The sequence below is a fragment of the Phalacrocorax aristotelis genome, chromosome 10 (genome assembly GCF_949628215.1).
Source record: "Phalacrocorax aristotelis chromosome 10, bGulAri2.1, whole genome shotgun sequence".
In the NCBI taxonomy this organism is placed as follows: domain Eukaryota; kingdom Metazoa; phylum Chordata; class Aves; order Suliformes; family Phalacrocoracidae; genus Phalacrocorax; species Phalacrocorax aristotelis.
Window position 1 is genome coordinate 15,390,306 of NC_134285.1, and position 22,468 is coordinate 15,412,773.

The window sequence follows — 22,468 nt, forward strand, 5'->3', positions numbered from 1 at the left end:
AGCTGTTTCTCAAGACTGCAAAGAGTTGGGATTATGAGCAATTCATACTCTGTTCTTGGAACAGCAGCACATTGTGGGAGATTATTTCAGTCTAAAAAACCAGAAGATACAATTCAGGCTTTGATGTTTAAATATACCAGTTTCCAAACTGATGAGGCTCCTGCAGCGGTTATGCTGCCCAGGACTGCCCTTCATTAGGATACATTAGGAAAGCATCAAACAGCTATATGTAGCAGAGATGTTTGTTTGCTTCTCTCACTGTCCCAATAGCTTCTGCAAACATGGTGAAAAGTGTGAAACTGTTGGCTAATAGTTTTTTCTAAAGAAATTTTTGCTGCAAGGCTTTGTGAAGACAAGAAAAAATAATAGTACTAAATGTATTTTTAAAATTCTGTACTAATCTGCATTTGTCTTCCAACGACAGAAGTAGCTCTGTGCTTGAGTCCGCAACTTCAAGATGCCTCAAAACGAATGTCAGCTGATGAAACATGATTTTTGTTTGTTTAGCATAACTTATTTTTATTTCTCTCTCCTGCTTCCTGGAAATTATATACAGTTGCTTGGGATTCTGTACTAAGAAAACCATTTGTATTGAACACACAGAAATACTCGGCTTTCAGTGCAACTTGGGATTTTGCTGCAGCATAGAACAGAACACAATTACAATTACCGTCCAGGTTCTCTTGAAAAAAGAAGAGACTAAGAACAAGTACACACTTCCTCTAAAATCCTGGCCTACCTGAAGCCAAGATTTCACCCTTTATATAAACAGTGTGGTGCATATGGTCTGTTGCATGTAACTACAAGTCTGTAGGACTGGATCCTTAAACTATATTCTATTTATAATATAAACATCTGTGTTAATATATATACACACACATATTAATATTGATGCACAAGTCTGCATTTTGTTTAGGATTAACTGATTCCTTCTTGCTATTTTGCTGCTTTGAAAAAACTTGGCAGCTACTTAAAAAAGCATGGTTAAATGGTTTAGTAGAAAAGTAAACCTGACCAGTTTAAACAAGTAAGGTTTCAATAGATTTTACAGAACATAAAAATACCATTACCATCAATACCAGAATATGGTGTCCATATTGTTACCAATATTCCTCTCTACTTTAAACAATACTGGTTCAAGGAGTCAGTGTGCCCCAATGAATATACATCTTAATAACACTACATAATTTTGATTGTTGATGTAAATTATTCTTTTCAGTTATTTACAATACTCTTGATGCCTGTCTTATTCCCTTTAAAAATCGAGTTGCTCGGTCAGTTATTTGATGTATGAGTAAATGAGAGTAGAAATCCACCATGCAGAAGGACCAAAGGGGGTGTTAAAAATGCAGCCCATGTATGTGCAGCTGAAAAGCTTTTTGTGTGTTTTTCACTGGACCCAAGTGAAAAAAAACCTACAGATAGTAATACATATAGTATGAGCCAACACCACCACCTAACCAAAACCACTCAACCCCCCACCCAGAGACAGAAAGGCCTTGTGGATTCACCTTGGGGAAAAAAACCAAAAGCAACCAAACATAAAGCTGCAAAATCCCAACCCAACCAAAACAAATTGTGCTAGAGAGTAAACTAGATAGTGTTTTCTGCTTGAATTAGGTGTGACATTAAAGATGACTGTGATGTTTGGTAGTCAAATTAACTAAGCAACAGTAGAGGTTGAAATAAGAAGTCAGGGTAGTATGAGCACTGTTAAAAATATGCACTTAAAGGTCTGGTTTCAAGATGATAAAAGAGAAATTATAAAAGCTATGTGAAAAAAGGGCTCCCTCTCAACAAATACAAAATAAGCAAGAAAACCTTTCTTCTTTTCTGGGACAGCATCACTGAGCACAGTGAGTGTTCTGCAAAAGAAGCTGTATGAAGTCATTCCAGAAAATCTGTAGCAAAAGTGGCTGTTCTGAGTGCAAAAGCTGTTCCCAAATACAGTGGGAATCTAGTACTGTCTATTGCTAACATTTCTGTAGCAAGACAAAGACAGTACCACAATATCGAATTAATGCTGGGGACTGGTTCAGTACCTTATACTATGTGAATCTATTCCCTTCTATCCCTTCCAAAGTCTGCCGCTTCCTGAACCTTGATTTAGTGAACTGCCTCATGAACCAAATCCCTATCCTTGACTGTTTGTATACAAACATGACTTTAAATATATGTCGAGTAGCTGCTGAATTCCATAGTGTGCTGCAGCTCTACACAGAATCTGTCTGACTCGCTAAATGGATGGGTAGTTACTGAAACCATTGCTTCAGCCTCACCACATATTACTGTAACTCTTCAGTTTCAGCAGTTACAGAGCACCATACTGAGAAAATACTTGACTGTACAAAAATCAAAGCTGAATTCAAAAGAAAGTGGCACTTGACCAACAGAATCCTCTGCCTACAGTTCTCAGAAAGAGATCAGGAAATCAGAGATCAGGAAAGGAATGGAAGGTTTTCAGAAAGGCATTCCATCATCAGCAGAGATATGGGAAATACCTAAAGGCTTCTTTACTCTTTCTGAAAGAATTTAAAGAAACCTGAAGTGAGAGGCACCATCACTATTCACAAAGGTAAGCGCTGCAAACATTCTTTCTTCTCTTGATCAAAGGAGCATATTAGCAATTATCATTTTAAGAGGATAACAGCATCCTTGCTGTGAGAAGCTATGTCACTTCAAACATGAACCATAAAAATTTTCATTACCCAGCCATTGTTACTTTTTAAAAGTAACCACGGTTAAACAACAAATTGGCGGCCAGTGTTATCTTAAAAAAGTTACTCTGCTTAGGAAGGTGCCTAAAGTATAGCAGAACTGCCAGCAGGACTGAAAGTGATTTTACCATGTTTCTTTGGTTGCCTCTTTTTTGCACACATTAATTTCAAGCTAGGTGAAAATTTTAATGAAATCACATCCCTACAATTAACCCCCCTTCCCCAAAAGTTTGGTGGACTATTTACAATCCTTTTATTCTTCTTTAGATCTTAGTTCCAATAATTTTTTTTATAGCTATGCTGTGAATTCTCTTTATGGAACCACTGGGAATGTAGTTTGTAAAATGGTGAGATTACGCCAATTTCATTCCACATCAATGTGTCATACAGACCAGGAACCAAAAATACAACGCCTTCTTATTAATCTCACCTACCTGTATCTTCACCATACACCTACATGGATGATGACATATACAGCTCACTGCAAGAATAACTACAGAAATTGAAGAAGGATCATTTTAAGCCACTTGTCTAGCATGTCAAATGCAGCATAACTTATGTGAATTCCTAAGAAACGGACAAGTAGTAAACATACATCAGATCGATCCAAGCCTACTAGTATCTCTTAGCTTTTCCTCTTTTAACCCTCTTTCTTTAAAAGAAGGATGTATAATACTGGGTAGTTCCAGATTGCTCTCCCAGGCAAAACGTACATCTGTTGTTTGTAAATGCATACCGAGAGCTTTTCCAGAAGGAAAGTTAAATTTTTATTAATGGCCAGAACTAGCTGCCCAGTTTTGCAGGAATGCTATGAATTACTGTGTTTTTTTCTGGTAACAAGATAAGACATCACTGATTCATGAAACAACCTGATATACCTTTCCTTTTCCCCAGTCAAGTGTGGGAAGAGGTAGAGATTGCAAGCAGAGGTTCTTTGGCCAGCCACCACATAAATTCTGCTATGCTGTCACCATAGTAAATTATTTCAGAAAATGCTAAAAAATAACATGTACTTCAGAAATCACTTCCACTCTGATTCTTTTCCTCTCTCCAGTTACTTTATTCCTCCTCCCTCCCCCCCCAACTCAAACTGATTAAAAAAAATTAGCATCTGCCACTAAATCAGTTTACCTCTTCAGTGCATGAGAAGAACATTGTACACAAAAGTTATTGGCGGATTATTCTTAGATCACTGCAGAAAACTAAATACCACAATGACAAGCTTAAAAATTTTTCTTTGAGAAGTTTCAGAAAACCCCTGTCTATATAGCTAAGCACCTTACAACCTGATGGACTAATGCAACTAACAAAGACACAAAGAAAACGAAATATTGCAGGATTATAGTAGCTTAAAAATTATGCTGGACATAAATGCATTTGCTTTTGTTTTCCCTCTACCTGTCATAACTTTAATACATTGTTGGCTGCATGTCACAGTTTATTTCATTTACCATATAAAAGACAAGACAAATAGAACAATATTGAATGCAGGACTTCCATTTGCAAATTACAGTACTGTAAAAAATCTAAGTTGATATTAAATACAAGATGATAGTAAGACCCTGCCCTTGCCATATTTCAGACCAGAGAACCCTGGCTGCATATAATGCATCTTAATAATAAGTGCATGTGAAAGAAGCTGTTAATTAGAGCAACAACTGGGTCACTTGAAATTTCAGATCAAGGAAGTTAATCACACCATTTACCATTAGACCTCATTGGTATTCACAGGAACATTTATAAACCCTCCTAACATTAGAGTTTAAAATTGCACTATGCCCACCTTAGAGAGCTCAGCAAGTTTTGCTGCACAAGGACCAAAATCATTAGCTTATACAGCAAAACTCATGCATGTAAATACAGATACAGAAGTTCACTTTAAACAATTACCTTGAGTTGATAATGCAAAATAATAATTTCTGAGTTGAAAGGAAGGTTGAGTAAAGCTCAGTAAGGTTTAAGCTAGCCTAAGGACATTATGTAAACTTATAGGCTTATAAAAAAATAAACTTTAAACTCACAAAAAATAAAATCCCAGGTTAAAGTCAAAACAGTAAGGAAGCTTCAGTGGAAGCAGTAACACTTCTGAGGCTGTCACTACACTTTTTTACAGCTTTATGTTCTACAGCTTATTTCTACCCAGGGCTGGTATCCTGATTTTCCTCACATCCTTAAATAACCTGTATCATTCATGTTTCAAAGTCTGTTTTTCAGACCCAAATATGAGAAGAAAAGTGCTTTTAAATGATTTTGAGCAAGCTAGTTCTGTGTCTTTACAGGTCATTTATAATGCATCAGAATGACAATTACATTAAGCTCCACGCAGCACCCCATAAAGCAGCAAGTGACAGTAGGAAAGAGTCAGAGAAGATGATAGGGTGTATCTGTCCAAGAAGGGTTTTATAAATCAGGATTGGAGAACACAATGCAGAATAAGGAGGACTAAACAGTATCATTATTTTCTTTGAAGGAAATATTGATGAAGAGCATTGCATGGATGGAGCTGGAGGGACCGATACTGATAAGTCAATTTCCCTTTAAAGACACCTTAGATTTTAGTACAAGTTGATTTAAATGAAGCCAGTTTAGAAAGCAAAAAGAAATTACAGAAATATAAAAAAAAATATTCAAGACAGTACATAGTAATGAAAATCATTTCCAGGAGAAAGGAAAACTTACAAAATGTCACTAACGCTTTGTTTAATTGGATGGAATTATACCAAAGTCAGCTTGTGTTATAAGGCCAAATAGGGGGGAAGAAAAAAACCCAAACAAAAAAAAACCAACAACAAACAAATAAACAAAAAAAAAAAAAAAAAAAAACACAAACAAAAAAACCCCAACAACCAACCACCAAAAAACCCCAAACAGCTCTGCTAGAGATAAAATTGCCCATAGCTTTCTGTATGAATTCTCACTTAAATAATTCAGGTATAAACATAAATGTCTAGCTGGAAATTGTATCAGGCTGGCAAGGAGAATAAGTTACCAACTTGTAGTAACTGTCATTTTCAAAGCTTGAGCAGAAAAGGGTTAAAATATACACACTTCCTTAATTATTAGAATTATCTTTCATTTTAAATATAATGTATAATGACCAGAGGCCCCATAAGAATAAGTGTTTCATTAGTCTAAATGCTTTATTCCAGAACAGTGAGTCTCTGTTTTGCATTTAGAGTTTAAAAGCCAATGAAACAGATGAGAGGTGAGAAATGTCTGAATAAATGATTATAGTAGTACTTGGAGATTTCTTTCTATAGCCACACAATGTTTAATTATTTATTTGCACTATCATGCTTCAAACAAGCTTTTCTTAAAGTGCCTTTCTTTTGGAAATTCTTCACGACTTTTAGACTAAAGAATGACCAAGGAATCAAAAAACGAGAGTGACAGATGCATTGTTACCTTAGACGTAAGGTGGGAGTTAATATGTCTTTTTTATTGTATTATTAGATGATCTAAGTATAATGTAGTTTTAACTCAGCGTAATAATCAGATGGATGTTGGCATTTTGTTGTTTTATTCCTGTTCCATTCTTTCAGTTGGGACAAAACAATATTTTGTTGTGAAGAGTCTGCCTCACACCCAAGTATTCATGATAGGTCACAAACGCCAAAAGAAAATCTTGCAGGCCTGAAAAATCCAACTCAGGCAATTAAACATTTCTTTACAGCACTGCTCAGTTATGGAGGCAACTAAAAGTGACAGAATGGTCAAGGTACACCGTGAGGGTGTTGAAGGTGCAGAACCTGGCAGCGGGGGGCTGTTCACAGCATGACTAAGGAGGGTCAAAGCTGCCAGCACTGAACTATGACCAAAACATCTCCACACAGTATAGTGAAATTTCACTGTGACCTCCTGTCACAGCAGATGAGCTGTTGTAAACTAGAATAGATTCTGGACAGTGGTAAAGGTTTGGGCATTTGAAGACCAAGCAGGGGAAAGGAACAGCACCACTGTGCCCGGCACTCTAATTGTTGCTCTTGCTGTATCTGTCTGTGTGAGACTCCTTTGTGGCTATACTTCTCGTACTACAGCCACAAGCTCTAACTCTGCAGGGTGGTGCGCTGCATTCACTGCATCCCAGCCTCAGGAACAGAGTTTACACTAACTATATTTCTTGTAACAGAAACATCACAGCAGTAGTGGAAGGAGCTGTACCTAATCTTAGTAGACTAGAGATGTGGGGGTTTTTTTCCTAAGTTGTCATGAAAAGTTACATTTTGATATGACACAAAGGCATCAGAAGCACCAAGCTCATTGTTAGATGTAAATGTGTAATACTGGAATAGAAGGACATTTGAAAGTTCTACTGCATCACATCTTAGCCACTACTTAGAAAAATCACACATATTTACTTGAAGAAAGAGCTAGGGGCCTCCTCCCATTATATTTCAAAACAATGTTTTTCTTCATTCAAAGGATAAATCTTAATTAATAAAAAATGAAACCAAATAAAAACTTCCTTTGTTCTCATGGCACTGCTACCTCTTAAAGATTGTCCTTCAGGTACTATTGCAATACTCCAACAGCTGCTCTGTTGAGACATTACTACTGAAAAAACAAAGCTTTGTCACTTCAGCTTGAGTACAACAGAAATGCAGTCACATCAGCAAGAAAAGAATCAAGGACAAAATGTGATTCACCATTCTTGTGTAACTTGTTTACCAAAAATCCCATTGCAAATATGGTGAATACCAGCTGAAGCATCTAGATATGTTGATGAAGTTAATCTAATGAATGGATGGATGTTTAAGAACACTGCACAACTTATTTTAAGGCTAGAGTAAATCCTTTATACTTGCAAATCATGCAGGCACTGCTGATGCTTAGTAAACTGCAAATGAAAAAATGCTGCTTTTTCTATTGCCAATAATACTTTTGCTCACATAAGAACTTACACTTCCTTCAGGCCTGCCTCTCCCTACTTACATACGGGATTTCAAGAAAATACCTGTCGTGTGGTATCAATAAATGTAGGTCTATTAAGGAACACTCGGATGACCCAAAAGCTTTTTTTTTTTTTTAATTAATGAAAACTATTTTGCCTTTCCAAACAAATACTAGAATCAATCAGTCGAACAAGGGCATGTTTGTGATGAAAAAGCACCTGCAGAGATATGTAGCATACACAGCATTTACAGGGAGCAGGGACTACAGCCTGTTTAAAACGCTATCACATTAACATAGGAAAAGGGGAAACAAATAAAGGTCAGCAACCCAGGTTCAGGAACTCCATCTTGTTTACAGATTGTATACAACCAATATACACACTAAAATACTTGGACCTTTTCTGCCAGCACTGATTTCTTTCTGAAAGCACACATCCTATAAAAAAAATCCAAGTGTCTTGTTTGAAACAATCTGGTAGTGGAGTAAGTGTGAGGAACATAGTGACCTTTACCAGTACTAAATCTTCACATGGTACATAGGAAGAGCACACTGAGTGTCAAGCGACCTCCTGTAAAGAGGTATTTACTACCAGATCTCACTAAATTATGGAAAAAAAACACCACCTTTATCTACTGTAACTGTTTTATACCAAGATATCTACAATATTTACCAACAAGCAACAAATGAGATAAATATGTTCCTCTTAAATAAAGTAACCCATCTGTCAATAGCACAAACTAGATTCTGTTTACATTTTAAACAAACAGAACATTTTGCATATCATTGCACTTACCCTTAGTTGTTCTCTTTCACAACTCATCTGTTGCTTTGTACTCTACAAGAGGAAAAAAGAAAAACAAAAAGAAAAAAAAAAAAGAACAACTTTGAAAGCATAGCATTCTTGCCAAAACAAAGCTGCCAGGTCTACATATCTTACACAAATAAATATTGGTAACACAGCCATGAGTTTAAACACAATATTGTATTCTGGATCTAGATAGAATCATTACTGCAAAAAAAAAAAAAGTATTTTTTAACTTCTCTTAATTTTAAAAAGGTCCAAAGGAAATTAACAGCAGAACCCAAAACAAGTCTGAAGTACCTGTGCATTTTTAAGTTTTTTAAAGATCACATTGGCAGTTCAATTCAGGAAGCAGCTTTCCCCTTTTTTTCTGTTTAATTGCAACCCTGTGTTATATTTCTGAATATCCCACTACTAAGATACCATGATATATTCACAGCACACCTTAGAAATAAAGATACAGGAGCTTCAAGAAGTGATAAAATTAGTCCTGTGACAACTTCCAGTTCTGATCTGGTATAAAAAGAAATCTGAAGACTTGATTCCAATGCGTATCTTTTTCCATACTGCTGTCTTTATGCTACGCCAGGTTTATGAGAAACACTCTTAGAGTTTAAGAGCTGGCTGCTGAGCAAGACCCCACTACCAAGTAACAGCAGATGTGAGTCATCTGTCAATAGCAGCACAATTTGTGAAGTCACCACCCTGCCAAAAAGAAAGGGGCTCCTCTAGAAAGAGCTCAAAAAACTGAACAGCAGCACTGAAACACCCAGTTCCTAGCTCGCTTCCTAGTTCCCTGGTTTCTAACTCAACCCTGCCACCAGGACCTCTTGTGCTAGGTTAAAAACTGGCTGGACAGCCGAGCCTAGAGATTGGTGGTGAATGGAGTCAAATCCAGTTGGTGGCCGGTCACGAGTGGTGTTCCCCAGGGCTCACACTGTTGGGGCCGGTCCTGTTCAATGTCTTCACTGATGATCTGGATGAGGGGGTTGAGTGCACCCTCAGTAAGTTTGCAGATGACACCAAGCTGGGGGGAAGTGTCGATCTGCTGGAGGGCAGGAAGGCCCTAGAGAGGGCCTAGACAGGCTGGATCGTTGGGCTGGAGCCAACAGTATGAGATTCAACGAAGCCAAGTGCTGGGTCCTGCACTTGGGTCACAACAACCCCATGCAACGCTACAGGCTTGGGGAAGAGTGGCTGGAGAGCTGCCTGGAGGAAAAGGATCTGGGGGTGTTGGCTGACAGCCGCCTGAACATGAGCCAGCAGTGTGCTCAGGCAGCCAAGAAGCCAACAGCATCCTGGCTTGTATCAGGAAGAGTGTGGCCAGCAGGAGCAGGGAGGTGATCGTGCCCCTGTTATTGGCACTGGTGAGGCCGCACCTTGAGTCTTTTCCAACCTTAATGATTCTATGATTCTAATAAAACTTCGAAAGATTTGCTCAGGCACTCCAGAAGGCACTCAAGACATTGAATTGTCCAACCTGTGTCAAGAGGTTTTTTGTTTGTTGTTTTTGGCTTTGTTTTTAAAATAAAGTATGCTTAGAATACTTATAGAATCATTAGAGTATCATAAGCATTAAAGTGCAATCACTGCTATTTCTGTAATTAATATACAAGGCAAACACAATCTACAAAACATGAAAAAGAAATCTGATGCAACATTTTCTAAAGATATTTTCAGAGGTTCAGAGTACACTTTTCACTAATTTACACTTACAAAAAGTTAAAGCATGAACCAATACCCTTTTGTATGAGATATTTTTACTCTGTTGTGATGATGAAAAGGGGAACTTCTCAGACAAAGTTAAGTTACTTACAGAAGAATAAAACTGCCAGCCCATTTTTCAACACAGAAAAAATGAGTCCTAATAAGTTACAAGCTAAACCTTATATATATACACACACACACATAAAATGCAAGTTTTCCAACAAAGGCCCTGTACAAAACTACAAATCTAACAGCAAGATATGCTGATATGTTTCTTACAGTACTCTAGCAAGGAACAAAAGGTAAAGGAATTCAGCACAGGTCTATTTACAATCTTTCCCTAAAGAGTAAAATTAAGTACAGCTAAAGTGACTATCTCTTGCAGACTAATAATTCCAATTTTCAAAGTTCATACCTTCACACCATTTATAAATTACTTTAATGTTTTATCAATCTGCATTAGAAGTGTACTTACATAAGTCTCAAGAGTTAATTTTAGCTAAATCTGAGTCTGCTCTAGATGTATCATGTCAGTGTTCAAAAAAATATAAAATACAATAGCATATTTCAGTTGCAAGGGACCTACGATGATCATCCAGTCCAAGTTTGGAGTGAGTTCAGGGGTTTTGGTTTGGTGGGGTTTGGGGGTTTTTTGGGGGTTGTGGTTTGTTTGTTTGGGTTTCTTTTTGTTTGTTGTATTTTTTTTTTCCTGGAGAGCAGGGGGTAGGAGGGGTTGGTTGTCTTTTTGTTTACTTTTATTATTTAGGTTTTTCTGTGTGTAATCCTCCACACCAGAGATTTTTAACTCCAGTTTTCAGAAAAAAAAGGTTAAAATGTGAATAGTTGTTCTAGACAATGGTCCTACAGATGTTATAACAGGTTTAAAATCATAACCATTTAAAGTTCCCCATTCTGTTTGTAGGATGATTCTATAAACATAACAACACTACTACTACCTTATTCAGTTTTGTCCTGAGCAGTCATAACACATGAAAGATATCATTATGGTTTTTTGGTAGATAGAATTGTGCACAAAGAAATGAAGAAAGTCATTTGCCAAACTAACAGCACGCGAGCTCCTCTTAGCAAACTGAACATCATCCAGAATGATTGGTCTTTATAATATTTCACTGGTCAGCTTCTTTAGATAAGGCTGTCAGTCTTACATTCTATACTTTGTGTTCTAGATGTACCAGCTATTTTTCTAGAAGAAATGTTCAACCTCTACCATTAATTCCAGTATTTCTCAGGGTACTTTTCAGGTACTAAAAAAAAGACAATGAAAACTGAACAAACAACATGGTGATTAATTGAATGAAACAAAGGGAAAAAAGGAGAACATAATAGAACATGCAGTGCATTACAGAAAACTGGAATATTGTGATGGCTTGTTATTTAATTCAACATAATTTTCTCAAACTCTCTTTTGCATCTCTTGGCAAATTTGCCTGTTTTCTCCAGTCAGATGCCTTGAAAGCATAACTTTTGCAACAGGGGTATTTTTCATAATTTGCCTGATATACGTAGTAAAGCTGCAATGTTGGAAGGTATTAAGTATTACTAATACTTCAGTAGTAGTAGTAATACTTTTTAAAGTTTCAGAAGAAGCCAAAAAATGTAGTCATGTAGAAAAGGTGTTCAGCATAAAAGTCAACAGGAGATAAAAGGTTATTCAAAATGCTGCTATAATCAGATAATCCTTCCATCTCGTCTGTAACATGTTTATGCTCTGATTTTCTTACCTTTGTACTGCACAGCCACACATGGCTCACAACTTTAGTCTCTTCGATAAAATACATCAACAAGGAGAGGTTAACGATTCTTCCCATTTCACCCACCCTATCATGTTGGTGGGCCTGGACATGCTGCCTGCATGTTTAGGTAAACTACGAAGATACTTTGTTTACTCCACAGCAGCTGCAAACTATTCTATAGTATTAGTTTAAGCTCTTCTGAAATGATTGTGAAGATTCTTTTGAAAGACTTTCTGAAATTTATGTTTAATATTTTATTAGCATTTGAATACAGAGGGAAATATATTCAGATTGTACCTTTAACATCACCCTTCAAAAGAATATGTTGCCCTCTTCCCCATGGGATGAAACTTTTGGCTCTGACCTCACACTAGCTGCGAAGATTTGCAAGCATTCTGTCTTTGGAGAGAAAGGTGACAAAGGTGGTTAAAGAAAAGCAAATGTATCTAGACAGGGACAAGTAGGAAAAACAGAATACTTCAACCTGGAAAAGAGAAAGCTGGGCGTAGTTGTCTATGAAATCAAAAATAACATGAAGATAGAAAAGCTAGATTGCTTTTTCTCTCTTCTGAACAACCAACTAGATGGCAACAAATTAAAATAATATAATAGGAGGCCAGTTCAACCCAAACTAAGTAAAAAGAGGATTCTTCATGCAGTGTGTAAATAATGGAGTAGGTGTTGTAGGGGAAGGAAAAAAAAAAAAAAAAAGAGAAAAAAACATGAAGAAAAACTCATAAAGGATTATTAAATGCACAGACACCACCTTTGCCACACAAAGTCCCTAGATGTTGGAAGGAAATTCTGGAGGTGCTTGCTTTGCTCCCCTCTTCCACAGGCATTTATAAAGATGGTATCTGGGACTTACAGACCTTGGGTCTGACTCAGAACATCTGGTTTCATGTACACTAATCATATAAACATGCAAGTGTCCAGTAACGCTGGGGATTTGGAAACCAAAGGTGGTGGTGGGGAGGGGGGAATTTTGGAATGGGAGAAATTTAAAAAACAAAACAAAACAGAAAAACAAACAGACAAAAAACTCAAAACCCCAACAAAACAAAAACAAACAAAAAAGTGTATCAAATATTTCTGGAGTGAAGAAATGGTTATAGTTATTGACTATTTAAGCAGATAATTAATTCTGTGTTTTAGTTAGTCATCTATAAGTCTATCTGCCACTGCCACTTTAAATATAAAATTGATAAATATATGACAACACAGGAACCAGAACAGGAATATTAATTAAGTTTGAAAAGAAGTATTTAGGAACAACGGGAAAATACAATAGAGAGGCAAAGAGAGACAAAGAACAAAGATGTACAAGTCAGGAGAGGGCGACCGTGTCTTAACATCTGACTGTTATACCACATCTGCCAGCAAAACAAACAGAACAACAACTTTCATTTGTTTTAAAACAAACATATTTCTTATGAATATGAGAGTTGTATTTTAAAAACTATTTTGACTCACTCTACCACCACGTCCATGGTGTTCTGATTACTAAATTTAAGAAATGGAGGAAGACAACCGGGGAGATACGCAGGACACACCAATAGCAGCAATTTCCTTTGTTCAAAGTTCAGCAAATGGTTTGATTCGAAACCGTATGTTTTAGCCATAACAAATTCCATTTCAGTGATGGCTTCCCTCAGAGAGTGAGCATCCATGTAGATAGATCCCTCATTACCCTTCATACTACAAGTTTTCCAGAACAAAAGCAGCAAGGCTCAGTGATAATGCGTCATTAGGATGAGTTTAAAAAGAAATAAAAATGAAACAAACCAAACTTACCTTAATGAAAAAATATTTTTCATGGTTTAAAGAATGATGACATCTATCTGTCTCTATATAAATTTATCAGTTCAAGTTTATTAAAATATATCTGATAAAGGCTCATTTGGGCAAAGTGGCTTTCTGTGCTGCTACCCAGTGCCAAATTTGCAGTCTCATTTTGTCTTTTTTGCTCTCTGTGCCAGCTTAAGAGAAACATCCTGGAAGTACTAAGCACTTAAGGGAAAACATAAATAATGCATTTACAATATGTAAACTTGTACAGATAAATGAGAAAAACTGAAAGCCACAACATATTTAATTAATGATCAAGAGACCTTAGAAGCAAACCTTGTTCACATACTGTAATTTTAAATACAGTGCTTCTCAATCCTAAATTTACTTCCTTATGTCTCTGGATTGAACTATCTGCAATGAACCATTTGTTTCTTTCAGTTCAAGACTGCATCAAGAACCTGGTCAATATGTTGACTGTCATTATGTCAAGCTCTCACATACTAGAGTTTAGTGGAAGAATGCCTAAAATATTGATTCTCCTTAAAGGATTTCATCAAGGGAAAATTTCTGAAGAACTTGAACAATAGTTCAAGACTAAAGGTCTTTTTATAAGACAACAGTCTTAAAAGACACTCATGCTGTCAGGCTCCATCATTTTAAACAAAAAGAGACCCTTTGGAAATACTGTGCAACCTGCTGGTGTCATGCTCTAGTGAGTTCATGAACGTGAATAGATCAGGGAAGTATGTTTTGTTTCCTTTAAATACCAGTAGCAGGTGGGAGATTTGCAATCTTTCAAGTATATTTATCAGTCACCCACTCTTCCTAAGGACTTGCAAGCCCTAGCTCTGAAGAAATTGAAACAAACAGAAAATAGCACCCACCTACAGATGTAATGGACAGACTGGGAGGGCAACAGTATTACTCAAGTTGATAAGGAACACTAACGGTCCACCTGGGGAGGTTTTTTTTAATGCCAAGTTTTTAAGTGTCATTTTAAAGAAAGGATTTAGATTATGGGGCAGAGAGAACAATATGATGGTGACAAAGCTTTTACAGAAAGACTCTGCTTAAAATGTAAAAGAAAACCCATTTTTGTTACAGTACAACATTTCCAAGTATGTGTCTTGCACTTACAAATTCAAAATACTTTCAGGATTTAGAAGTGGAGCACAGTCCCAGTTTTTGAAAGATAGAGTGGACAGCTGAAGTCTTGTATACTCTAGGTATTTTACCATAAACAAACATTTGCGGTAAACTGACTTAGCCTCTGTTCTGAAAATTCTGAAAAAAGTGTATATGAAGCCATCCTGTTTCCAGCAAGCATTCACACCAGTACTACTTATCCACGATGCAGCTTAAGACACCTACTCTAACAGTAGTTCCAGGAAAGGCCCTCCAACATTTTCATCTTTCTTCTTCCACCTCAAAAAGGACAACGCAAATATTATTACCTGAATTGTAACAATACTGGTAAATGCTTAGGATAGTTTACAGCCAATACCTACATACGAACTGTGGAGCATGAGTCAGATGAGAAAGACTTGGCACTGATTGCAGTTACAGTGCTTTTACTGGAATGTAACTTCACAGTTAGTAATTGCTTATTTAGCTGATTAAGGTCTCATAGTTCTTTTCATTCATACATAGACTAAAAAGCTGATCTAAAACCAGAGATCACTCCAGCATGGTTACAATAGCTGTATTTCACTACATACTCTGAGACAGTCCATACCATTTCATACAATTTGCAAAATCCACGTATCAGTCTTTTATTAGATACTCATCTGACTGTAACAATCTTCTTTCAAAAATTAAATGCTTGGGTTTTTTCCTTGCCGTGTTGCACAAACATGCTGTGCTACACAAGAAGGTACACCATACGCTGCTGCCTGGAGTATTTAATGTGGAAACAGTCACTTCCCTTGCATCATTTTATTACATATTAGTTTTCATTATCTCATTGCCCTACAGAATTCAGAAGAAATTATGCTTCAAGTTATTTAATATGGGGAGAGAGTATGGACTTGTACATAAATGTATAAATAATGCTGTGTATTAATTTAAAATGGCTTCTCAGTACTTCATGTGAAAACCAAAACACAAATGAAGAAACAAAGTCCATCCCAAGAGCTCACATTGCCACAAAGTAGAGCCTGAGTTGTTCAAACACAGAAGACTCATTAAAAATATTAGTAACTACATAAACATATAGGATGATTTGAACTGGAAGTGGGGTTTTCAGAGCCTTTGTTAGTAACTTACATCATCATCGAGAGGCTTTTGAACACAAAATCAAGAATCTTCCTCAAGGAGTAACTGGCATGATCCTCCTCTTCTATGAGCAGCTTACATTTTTTTGTACATATGACTCCTGAAAGTTCCCAAATGTTGACGAGAGTCTAATGAGATGATACAGTGCTGAAAACCTATAGACTTCTTGTGTAACATTGTGTTACTAATATAAAGGAGTACAGAATGTTTATGTCTATGTATATACAAATTCTTCCAGAACAGAGAGCTTCAGGTTTCTCTTGGCTATGTGAGTATGTTTGCATGCACAGAATTTTAATTTCATGGGATTTTATTAGAACCATCAGTTATTGTGCTATAGCAGTAGCTAGAGGAACTGATTTATTCTCAAATGCCCTTGGCTTGGTATCGTATATCGACTAGCATTGCTGTCATAAATATATTTGGGTGAAGAACTGTCTACAATTCTGTGGGTAATACTAAACAGAGTTAAGGTTTCAAATGTCACATACAAGTGGGTTTATTTCTACTGGAAGAAACAGGCAATTATTATGGCTCATTGAGCTCAGATTAAGCATTTCCATCAAAAAAAAAAGAAAAAGAGTCTAGTGCTACAATCCTTGTAAAACTATAAATGCTTTCATCTCGCCTTCCATAAAAAAAGTATCTATAGTTTTATAGGCATTTCTCCCTCTCCTTTTCTTCTTACCCTGAAATTAGCAAAATATTTCAAACAGGATAATTTTACTGAGGCAAAGAAATAGAAAGCCTCCAAAAATAAAATAGAAACACTGTAAAAACCCTGATATATTGACACAGTTTGTAGGCAACTATTTCCTTAGGTAGTATGGCTCTTTTACTCAGTTGAGAAACCCCAAAGTCTGATTTTTACCTTTTCTTGGCTTCAGGCTAAGATATGTTTTTTCAGAAAGATTATCTATACTGCTTGAACAACATTGTTACCTGGCAAATACAGTTTTTTGGGGTTTAGATTGGGGTTTTTTGGGGGTTTTTGTTTTGTTTTAAATAGCCTTACCGAGATGCCCAAAGCATGCTGCAGATCAAAGATACCTGTGTTACCAAATTTGCCTTTGGCTTCCTGAGTGTATGCAAGGAAAATTGCGGTGCTGCAGCATAGCCTGGAAGCTCTTCATTTTTTGACACCCCTTTAAGTAAAAGGCCTGCAAGGTGGCAAAACACCAGCCAGGACTGCAGCTTTTCCCATGCTCCCACATGGTATCCTGTAACGTAAGTAGCCGCCTGTTTTTTCATAACAAGTTCAGGAACCATGGGTCTCTGCTTTGCCCTTGTGAAAAGCACCATGAAGACAAAAACTGGTTTATGTTTATTTTGCATCTACGCTATGTGACTAACCCTTGAACATTATGGCACTGGTGCATTTCTACTGGGAACTACTTTGCAGTACACTTTAATACAAACTAGGAAAAAGGTCTCAGAGAAAAATATTTTTTTGCAAGTACCATTCTAGAAAACCACTTGTGTGGTAAAGCCTCAAAATTAAATTCTGGAACAATCCCATGGGAAACTTTATCTATACTTCGTAGTCAAGTATGAACTCCTTTGATACGTAAAAAGACTAGCTATAGCGCATTTTATTTAATTTCCCTGCATAACAGAGTAAGTATTATAAGGAATAATCAGAAGGCAAAGGCACTGTGCTAAAAAGAATAAATGGACACTATGAAAAATGTAATTAAAAATGCTGTGATGTTAAAGCAACAACCAGTATAGAATTAGAAGTATGTTATCTTAGAATGCAAACACTACCAGACCAAGCCTGGCATATCACATGTATTACACTGTTTGCTGCAGCATAAAGCATTTTTGTTTCATAAGAATATTGTTATTACAAGCATTTAGCCTTGTAAAATCTTGTAACTTTTTGAAAATTGATCTTAACTGTCTTTCCTTAAAGTCTTTACCCAGAAAAAAAAATTAATGCAGATAATGGTACGAATACCAATTAAGCGATAAACTCTGAAGCTAGTGTAAATATAGAATGAAGAAACTAGATATATTAATTAATATCTGGGTATCAGGTACTGCTACTAGCTTTTGAAGTGATTTCTAAGGGTCTGCATTACATAAAGGTAACAGCAGCAAGAAAATCTGATATGCTGCACGGTAGACTTTTTTGAAGTAAAGATAACTGACAAAGACTAAAAAATACAGGCCAAGAATATATAATAAAATTCTGAGAAGGTTTAAGTAAAAATTTCAATTTTACATAAAATAGTTTCTTATAACTTGAACAGAAAATTAATACTAGTCTGTTAAGGTGCCAGTTATACTAACTTTAGATAACAACTCAGACACTTCAAGGAAGAGAAGAAAATACAAGACTGACAATAAGGATATCATTGGAGACAGGCATGGATTTTCAGACAATTACCAAAGCTAGTTATGTTACAAATTGCTACTATAGACATTGCCTGCGTGTTATCAGTAAACATCTGGAAGGTTACTTGCTGTGCTTATGTGCTGATAAAAATAAGTCAAGTTCATTCAGTCACTGATGCTTGACAAATTAGAAAAACCCCTGAAACACAGCTTTTATCTGGCAGATCCACATTATTGGCTGAAGAGGCCGTTACAGAAGGAACTGGTCTGAGAAACAAGATATTGCCAGGTCAGCAAGAAGCCAATGAACTGACAGATGTCCAAACTCTGATTTGACCCCTTCCTCAGAGTTACTCTCTTTCTCATTAAAAAATTATTCTTTCGAGTATTATAAAGTAAAAGGATGGGTGTGTGTATATATGTAACAGTTTAGTTTATAAGAAATGATCCAAAACATACTAAAATCACATTCTGCAGTATTATCCTAATAAATCAATCATCAGTAAATTTATCTGGAAAACTTACTTTATTCATCTGCAGATAAAATAGGAAATCCTTAGAATTTTTAACATTAACAGCAATATAAATTTTACAATTGTTTCTAACTGAGTTAATTAACACAGTCCTACTATAGTTTAATTTAGTTGGTTGGTCAAGCTATTAGTGTTCTTCCCCGTCCCATCCCCCCCTCTTTTTTTTTTTTTTTTTTTGGTTTTGTTTTGGGTTCTCCTTCTTTAACAGGTAAAAACTTTTTGCATAAACAGGATTTGTGTGCAAATTTTAAGCCTTAATACTAAGAAGTAATCCATGCCTATACAATTACTTTATGTAGGTATTCTTGTCAGGAAAATTTGATTGCAAAAAAGAAAAGGTGAACACCATGAAGTAAATTCATTGAATGTGATATGCTGTTTTCATGTATCACTCTACCTAAAGCTTGAAAATTTGGTCGATAACTTAATTATTTATGAAACATATATGTGGTACTTATCTTTAGCTCTTGGGAGAGAACTGCAAGGACATAAATGCAAGATGCAAGTTAATAAATATAATCCACCCACATTTTCAATAGGAAGCAGGCATCTAAATGTCATTAATGTCTTAAATTATTCATTTTTGTTTTGTACAGGAAATGCAATGACAAGTTCTGTGCTTGCACACACACACACAAACCCCAAATCAAGACACAAGCGTCGTACTCTTTGTTGCACTTATCACTTTGTTCTATAATAAAAATCTTTTGAGCAAGGCAGAGGTTGCCTTTACTGCATTAATTTATCAAACTGTGGACCCCTGAGGTGATATTATTTTGCTAAAGCATAGCAAAGACATGGAGGAATTACACCTTCATGAAGTTCAGAGAGAGACCTTCACCCCCTACGTGTGATACTTAGTAAATATACCCAAACCCAGAAGTATGTTTTCTTTGTTTTTGAATGAATGAATTAGTCACAGAGAAGAAAGAACATGAACATCCAGCGCTAGGGCTGTTCTTACTCTCATGGCATGAGCTTGACCTGCGCTCTGCATTAGGATTCACAGCCCATCTCCATTATGTAATTCTCCGGACTATTTCTGTAAGTGCAAGAAGCTTCAGTCAGAAGAAACCGCAGGCAGATATTTAATACGCTGTAAGACCAAACATGCCATAAGAAACTTCATTTCTTAGAAACCTAATTTCTCAGAAACCTCATTTTTTACAATTCCGATAATGTCACCCAGTAAAACTGTTATACAGGCAGGCAGAACTTTTGACTCTTAGAGCCACAAAACAATCACTTCTCAAAGCTGTTGATACTAGTACAACGTGTAAAAACCCTTTTTTGTTTCTGATTTGTAATGTAAGTCTTACATACCGAAGGCAGTACTCTGCTCTTTCTTACAGCAACAGAATTGCAGTGGAACTCTACTGAACCGAGTAATTTTAGATTTAGAGATGTAAAGAAGTGTAAAAGTCTTCTGGCAACCATCTGAAGAATAACTCCTGTTCCTTGCACGTTAAGAAAGATGATCATAGATTTGCTGTGGTTCAGAGCACTCTAGAGATGTGACAAGACAGGGCAAACACTTCTGCTTGCACCTAAAGATAATTATGTAATCACTTGCAACAATTTTCAAGTTGTCGTGATGTCAGTAACAACATCACAGATCTGTTTGGACTAGATGACCTTCAAAGGTCCCTTCCAACTCAAACTCTTCTATGATTCTAAATAATAATGTAAGCAAAATCAGTAATGTGTTTACCGTCTATTGTCTGCATTATTAAAATGAGTATCAATTGACAGTTGATTATCTTTCAACGTTCATTTAAAAGAAAAAGATACCAAGGTAATTGCAGTGCCAAACACAGCAGTATTGAGAACAAAATACTCCAGTAAATGAGAACAAAGAGAGCATGAATTACCTCGTAATAACATTGGCTATGTTCAGCCTCAGATTATGCCACTAACAGATGGTTTGCCAGGTATCTTCTCAATGGGATAATACATACATCTGCAGACTGCTCCAAATTAAATGGGCTTTTCTAGGAGTCCTAAAGTTCCACCTCCGAGATCTGCTCTGTGATTTGTGATCATTGCCTACCTGCTCCTCTGGAAAAATGGCAGTCTAGGAAAGTCTGCACCCATTGCCCCGTGTCAGTAACCCCTCGTCACTCTTTATCTATCTTTCGGAAGAGGGTACAGTGTTACACAGCATAGCAATTACAGAGCTTCAGAGGAACCCTGGATCTGCAGTATATGTTGGGTTCAACCATCATATACAAAACCAGGAATCCCATTCACAGTGGAGGAGAGCAATGCTTCAAGAGCTTCCTCTCCCACCAGCATGGACCATGCACCTTGATAAATTAGAAACACAGATGCTGCTTTTCTAAAATGGTAATGTTGCACTGTAGCTGAACATGGCTAAATGTGTGCAAGTCTGTTAGTGATGAGAAGTGTCCCACAGGATGAAGTCTGTAGAGGTATGACTTGCAAATTCTGTATTTATATTCACTCACAGCTAAAGTAACTTTGAACACCATTGCTCAACTTAGGAACAGTCTCTTGAAGGAACTGTTTTCTGAATAGTCCAAATTGTTTTCCTTCATGGGGAGATGTACTTTTTAGGCCTTGGAAGTATTTAACTTACATCCCAATTTGTACATGGCTAGCAAGTGAAAAAGTGAGGGACAAAGCCAAAGTTTCTTTGAGCCTTTGCAGCACTGGTATCCTGAGAGGAAAGTGTTTTATTTTGCACAATGCTCAAATCCAATAACTACATAGGGAAAGGAAGGGCATAGTACCTTAATCTCCTCTCCTAAACAGCTTAACTAACTACAGAAGATGCAGTGCCTCGCCTTCAATAACTGCTCAGTGCTTTTACTTGTTCCAAGAATGCATTACAAAGAATGTCAATAAACTTTAATTAGCAATATATTTTTAGTGGCAGTGCTACAGCTTGCTGCAATGAAACATTTCTCCCAAGAATTTCTAAAGCTTTCCTAGAGAAACCTTGACACTTAGTAATGAAAGACATTTACAGATTGTCATATAAGAGCATCCATTAGGGCAGTAGATTCTTCTCACTCCGAAGTGGTAAGGTTACCTTGAACAAGTAAGTCTTATTAAAAATGTTCTTTGCTTTTCTGTTAAGAAAATGAACAATCACTGGCAAAAATGCAGCGCAGCTGACAAAGTTAAACATTTTCTTTCACCTTTTAATGAGCCCACAGCAATGGCTTTACTGTCCAAAAAAATAGAGTAGAAGGAAACATTTAAACTTGTGTGTGTGTGCATGTGTACACACACCCATGTTCATTTCACAAAATAAATGTCATGTTCTTCAATGACCTCCATGATAACAAGCTTGAAATTGTAGCTTCAAAATTCCATTGTATCTATAACTTTCAAAATAATTTTAATAATGTATTGCATATAATTGTTATGCTGCTCCCAACATCTCTAAAAATCTTTGTGATTTTTTGAGGTGAGGTAAACTGTGACCTGAAACTCTGTCAGAAGACACAGAAATCTTTTACTATTCATACATGAAAGATCTAAATATCATCTCTTTTTACAATAAATATAACCTCTTTTCTTCTTCATGTAGTTATACATATCTTCGCTTTTCTGCCTTATCTTAAGCCAGATTGAAAGTCATCAAGGACAAGGAGTTTCTACAAGTTTTCTTACCTATCTATCTATATA

The 22,468-nt window shown here is 36.4% G+C and overlaps 1 protein-coding gene across 4 annotated transcripts in view; it reads right to left on the reverse strand.

Annotated features, from left to right (window-relative positions):
- RBFOX1 (RNA binding fox-1 homolog 1) overlaps positions 1-22,468 on the reverse strand; it is a 1,436,581-nt gene that overhangs the window by 398,249 nt on the left and 1,015,864 nt on the right. For all 4 annotated transcript variants that reach the window (XM_075105333.1, XM_075105334.1, XM_075105336.1 and 1 more), the window contains one exon: positions 8,404-8,445. In XM_075105333.1, coding sequence (XP_074961434.1) covers positions 8,404-8,445 — 42 coding nt within the window. The remainder of the gene's footprint in view (positions 1-8,403; positions 8,446-22,468) is intronic.